The following is a 5,755-nucleotide window of genomic DNA, read 5'->3' on the forward strand; positions in this document are numbered from 1 at the left end:
AGTATATCAATTTTTGCAAAACTTTACTAGGTCTGGCTAACTGGCTTGCGATGCTAGTACTGCTCATCCTTTTCCAAAAATGGCTCAGAAATCACATCCAATTTTTAACACATTTTCTGATAATTGTTGTCCTTATGCCAAGTAGAAATTACATTGTATATGTAACTCGACTGAACCTTTATTATTCAATTGGGTTTAGTCCTTTTGCTACTTTCATATTGTTCCAATACATGAACATGTAGATCTATTTGTGATACGAAGCATTTTGAAACAAATTGAGTACATTGCAAAGCTGATCGCTAATATTTAAAAGATTAATTATTTCTAAATTTCAACATAATGCTCAGAGGTTTTTTTGTCAACTGTACTGACATCACTGAGTTCTTCCTTTATTGAACTCACAAATGCACTTGCACAATTAATCCTCTGTCTCTATAATATAGATTAAAAATATTATATTGAATAGACAGAATAAGATTTCTTTCAACCAGCTGGTTAGAGAACTTTCAATAGAAAATTATACTAGAAAAACAAGGTAAGGAAAACTTTACCTGTTACTGTTAGTTTTAAGTGAACATATTCCTGGTAGAATGATGTTGACTTCGATTCTTCTAGGATTTACTTTCAACCTTTTGTAATACTGTGCATGTACATGTACATGTTATTAATTATTATTTATTATACATTAGTCTGATGTAATTTCTGATGTTGGTTATGCTTCCTTTCATTATTGTTAATATTACAGGACCTGGTGGTTAAAATAGAACTTTACTCACACCATGAAAAGGCAATAGATGTTATGACATGTGGTAAGCCCCACTCACTTTAGTTAGACTAAGACAAGACCACATCCAATGACATAGTTCAGTGCCATCTCTTAAATTTATACCTGTACAATGTACATGTAAATCACAAATAATGTGTACATATTGGCCCAGGTATTTGGTTACACTGTATAAATTTAAATGTAAAACTACACATGTCAATTTGTGCATATACATGTACTGTACATCTACATCCTTTAATAAGTGACATTTTAAATATTTTCAATTCACAAGTTAATTTATTATTCCATAGGGTCTAGATTGATTCACTCATAGGGGGTACAGTATAGTTCTAGTTTTCTCCTCCACGTCACTGAAAGAAGAACAGTCTGTATGATAATTTGATGGGGATGAGGGGTGTGTTTCTATACAGGTACCTGATCAGACTGATACTAATTTACTAAATATCCAATTGTGATTATCTCATGTTCCTTAACTACCATACAAGATGATTTATTGGTGGGAGTGATATTTGGTGAATTTGCTAGTGGAAAGAAATTGGCGAATTTTATATTGGAGATTTTGTGCCAAGTGCCATTGAGCATGCTTAGATTCAAGCAAAATGGCTGATTTTATATTGGTGATTTCTTCATAGAACCACCATCACCAATTAATTCCTCGCCAATAAATCATCTTGTACGGTATGTGAGTTGCTAATAGTAGTTATTAATAGTTATTGTTAGTTATTAGTAGTTGATTGTAGCTATAGTTAGAGTGATATATTTGTATTGTTTTTTAAAATTTTGACACTATTTTTGTTAAGAAATTATTGCAAAATTGATGGATTTATTAATTTTTTATAAATTACATGTATAATGTACATCTACACAAAAAATCACTTCATTACTAATGCTGTTCCAAAAGTTCAAAATTAAATACACACAAGTTTATTGATGCTGGCTGTTCTAAAGAGCACTATATACATGTAGATGCATGTATACTCTAACTATTTATTATTGTTATTAGTCTTGTTTTGATAGAAAGTCACAAACTATTTTCACTTCTTCTCCTGTGATACTATACTGAGCTCTTGCTTGTATCTCTGTACCACTGAAATCCATATATACGTCTATATGTCTCTCTTCCCTTGGTATATTATCAGGAATTCAGGATTAGGAATATTAAGTACCAGCTCACCAATCTTACGTACTGTTAGTTTACCTTCTTTATCCCTTATATACTGAACTCCATCATTTGATGTACAGTATATAGGAATGCTTTTTAACGTATTTCTTTGTGAGCCAGGTGTGTATGTATCTTTATATAATTCGTCTTTTATCTCTTCTCCTTTGAGTACAAATACAGCAAATACAGATTTACACCGCAGTACACCATCTTCTCTATCAAAGTACTTGTAGTGCTCATATTGCTGGGTTAAATACAGGAGCAACAACTGTCCCATAAGTAGCATCAGCAACACGTGATTGGATTATGTTAGGATTTTTCCTCCACATTACTGCTCCTGATACAACAGCAAGATCTGGATCTACAGGACACACTATATTATCATAAAGAATGCCACAATGCTGAGCAATAGCTTCTTCTATCTTTTGGCTAACAAACCTACACCCTCCAAACCCTCCTACTAGATAAACTGTATTGATTTTACTAGGTAGCTCATCAAATGCTGCTCTCACACACTCTATGATCTTATCTATTGTGAATTGGAATACTTTTTGTTCTAAAAGATCATATCCTATGCCTAGTGAACCTTCTCCTGGGTCATAATGCATGTTCATCTTGTTTGCTTCATGAAGCATATCATTGCCATAGAATTGTACTAATTTATTAGGTAAATTTATCACTACTTTGTGTATACCCACTATTGCTTCTCCAAATACTTTTTTTTGTCCCTCAAATTCTTCATAAAAGAGCTTATTTAGTGCTGCCTTGGCACCGATTGGATCAGATTTTAAAAAAGCCTTAAAACCTTTATCATCTACTATTTCTTGTAGTAACATTGATAATGTTTCATTGATGGTTGTTCCTCCCCAGGTGTTTCCCATTGGTGGTAATGCTACACTAACTTTCCCATAATCCATGTCATGTACAGTAATATCAACTGTACCTCCTCCTATATCAACTACCATATATCTCTCAATCTCTGCTGTGGTGTTCTTGATATTTGTGAACAATGCTGTGCATATATAGCAGCTACTTCTGGTTCTAAAGCTAATGATAGCTTCTCAGGATTAACCTCCTGTGGACGTAGTAAAGGAGAGCCAACTGGAGTGAACCTTATTATACCAGGACCATTAGAAGTCAGACCAGCCTACAATATTAGCATAATGAAATACAAAGCATGTATTAGTTTACCATATAAGCAGCTTCTCTCATCATTCTTCTTGCTCTTGCTTTCCATACAGCAGGAACAGTAATGACCCAATCAAAATTAGTTGACTTATATTGTCCTTTGAAATGAGTCACTAATGTCTCCTTGAGGTTTGTTAGTATAAAAGCTATAACTTCAATAAGATAATAAGATCCTCCAGTGAATGAATGTACTTGAGTAGTACGGTTTAACGACTATAAGGGATAATGTCATTATAATGTTTTATGTTTTATCTTTCACTCACTTTGTCTCTTTCTAATAAGTTTTTTATTCTTTCAAAGTATGCGAAGTTCTCAAAATTGTTCCTTACACTGCTGTATAGACTTTGTGCTTTTGGCCCAATTGCAATTGTTGAATACTTTTGCCCCAATTTATCCTTCATGATCAGTATAGCATTAGGGATTCTTTCCAGTGTACTGTGAAGTGGCAGAACTTTTATATCTCCTCTTGTTGTTCGACTCAACGGAATGGTGTATGCTACTGATAGTGATGATGTTCCAAAGTCAATAGCTGCTATACAATTGCTTTCTTTTAGCACAGGAGTTGCTTCCTGTATTGTTTCAGCTCTTGATAGTGGCAGTGGTCCCTTAGATAAAGCCATGATTAATGAAACAAGTACATGTGACTGCTTTAACTGCTTCAATGGGGTGAACCTGACCTCTCAGTTCTATCTGTGACCAGATCTGCAGAGCTGTGAGCCTGTGACCTCATATAATAATATTATTCATAGTTCACCGTGTTCCTCCCATATCCACTTACAGTACATGCATGTATTTTCTCCTTCTTTAAGGCTGATGATCCTCCATGATGCATTTTTATACCTCCTTTGTTGTTTTTCATGTACTCGAAATTTGCGCAGTTTTTAAAGTTATGTAAAAGACATTCACATCCATCACACTGTCCAAGAGACATACACATATATCATGCTATTAATGTATAGGATTTGACACTGCATGCATACAAGTTTTTACGCACTAATAAATAAAACATTGCTGTAAAAAGTGTACTTGCATTGTTTTTCTAATAGAGATCATGTTCAAAACTCAATTGCAATAGCTCTTGGTTTATAGTATCTGCATGCATATCATAGTTTTGCTTTAGTTCCTGTATATATCCTGGTGGAAATATCACTTATTTATTTTTATTTTTTATTTAATTACTATATTGCTGCATGTGTCATGAGCTGATTCCAACTTCAATTGTTTGAGTTATGGCCATTTTAAGAAATTGACCAATTGTTTGAAAAAATGGTACCAAATCACCCCCTCATTTTTATTGCATTTTTAATGTCCTTAAGCTACATTTATGTAGAAGGTTTGAGCAGATTCTGACTTCAATTTTTCAAGTTAGCTAATTTTATAAAAATATGGTTTTCCCAAAAATGGCTCCAAAATTACCTCCAATTTTGATTACTTTTTCTGATACATATTGATGTCCTTATGCTGCTTAGAGAGTTTGAGCCAATTCCAACTTCAACTTTAAAGTTATGACCATTTTAAAAAATTTAACTTTTAAAAAATATCCAAGGCCCATGATTTTTCCAAAAAATATGAAATAGCTCTGAAACCACTCCCAATTTATATTACATTTTCTAATACATATTGATGTCCTTATGTTATGTAGAAATTAAGTTTGTGATTTAACTAAATATGACATGCCCTTTTTTAACCTTTCAGTTTTAACAGATAATTTATGTTAATTTCTCAATAGATAGCAAGTATTGGACTGTGAAACTACTGTCAAGCTTCCTCCAGTTGACCAGCTAATGGCTGCCTCTCTCACTTAAGACAACAAGTCAGGGAGTACTAAATCAGGAAAGAATCCAATAGTTGGCCTATTTTTGATTACCCGGCTTTTTCTGTCCATCAATGCTCATCTTAGTTATTGCTGTAAATGGTATGATGAAAGTTAATTATGGTACTAATGGTACTAATTATGGTAATTAATTATTTCAGCAAGTACATTTACCTGGATATGGAGATACTATCTTTTATTATTGTTTGTCTCATTTTATTAGGAGATGTCAAGCTCAATCCTGTATGGCCTTGTAACAGGTAAGCAGGCTCCATGTGCAATGAATGCTGCTATATTTGTATAGGTATTAACTCAATGGAAATATTACAGACTCATTCTAGTAAACAGAGCTTTTTGCTGCACAGCTAATACCAAACCAAACAAGGAAGGATATCATGAGAACAATGGGTGTATCTGATTACAACAATCAAAGGTGTGTAATCTCGTGATTATTATTGAGTAGATTCATCTCTTAATTTTGTGCAGTATTTGACTGATGTTGGTCATGTGTTTAAAAAACTGCAAAACTGTTTGTTTATTGACATTGCTACTTCTATATCACATGAACTTGGTAAGTGAATGTGTACATGTAGATATCTTTTTAGAGTTTTCCTGTACCTCAATTACTTAGGCTGATTTTTATTTTGGTGAATAGCTCTCAAAAGTCAAAACACTACATGTAAATTTACCAAATTGAACTCCCTCCAAAATTTTCTGCCCTGAACTAATAAATATATTTTCAATTCTATTTCTCGATGGCAAAATCTCACAGATCTGGAAATATGCTTTGTATACTAAGTCAACA

The 5,755-nt window shown here is 33.2% G+C and overlaps 1 protein-coding gene and 1 long non-coding RNA gene across 2 annotated transcripts; one reads left to right on the forward strand and one right to left on the reverse strand.

Annotated features, from left to right (window-relative positions):
• Positions 1 to 2,907: 2,907 nt before the first annotated feature.
• Positions 2,908 to 3,809, reverse strand: LOC105314202 (heat shock 70 kDa protein 12A-like). Its single transcript, XM_011408234.2, has 3 exons — positions 3,401 to 3,809; positions 3,141 to 3,350; positions 2,908 to 3,096 (listed from the first exon to the last, which is right to left on the reverse strand). The coding sequence occupies exons 1-3, from the start codon at positions 3,755 to 3,757 to the stop codon at positions 2,908 to 2,910; spliced, it is 756 nt and encodes a 251-aa protein (XP_011406536.1). The 5' UTR covers positions 3,758 to 3,809.
• A 1,310-nt stretch (positions 3,810 to 5,119) lies between these two features.
• On the forward strand, positions 5,120 to 5,503 carry LOC109585435 (uncharacterized). The gene is made up of 3 exons (XR_002186490.1): positions 5,120 to 5,210; positions 5,255 to 5,383; positions 5,437 to 5,503. It is a non-coding gene; the product is annotated as an uncharacterized LOC109585435 (long non-coding RNA).
• The last annotated feature ends 252 nt before the right edge of the window (positions 5,504 to 5,755 follow it).

This window comes from Amphimedon queenslandica, unplaced genomic scaffold, assembly GCF_000090795.2.
Source record: "Amphimedon queenslandica unplaced genomic scaffold, v1.1 AMPQUscaffold_13062, whole genome shotgun sequence".
NCBI lineage: Eukaryota > Metazoa > Porifera > Demospongiae > Haplosclerida > Niphatidae > Amphimedon > Amphimedon queenslandica.

What these genes read in the sequence shown, in the direction of transcription:
- LOC105314202 (XM_011408234.2), bottom strand. Translation starts at nt 3,757, where the DNA reads ATGGCTTTATCTAAGGGACCACTGCCACTATCAAGAGCTGAAACAATA. An exon ending in ACTTATTAGAAAGAGACAAA is followed by an intron (nt 3,351 to 3,400) that starts GTGAGTGAAAGA and finishes TATCCCTTATAG; the next exon opens with TCGTTAAACCGTACTACTCA. An exon ending in TGAGAGAAGCTGCTTATATG is followed by an intron (nt 3,097 to 3,140) that starts GTAAACTAATAC and finishes CTAATATTGTAG; the next exon opens with GCTGGTCTGACTTCTAATGG.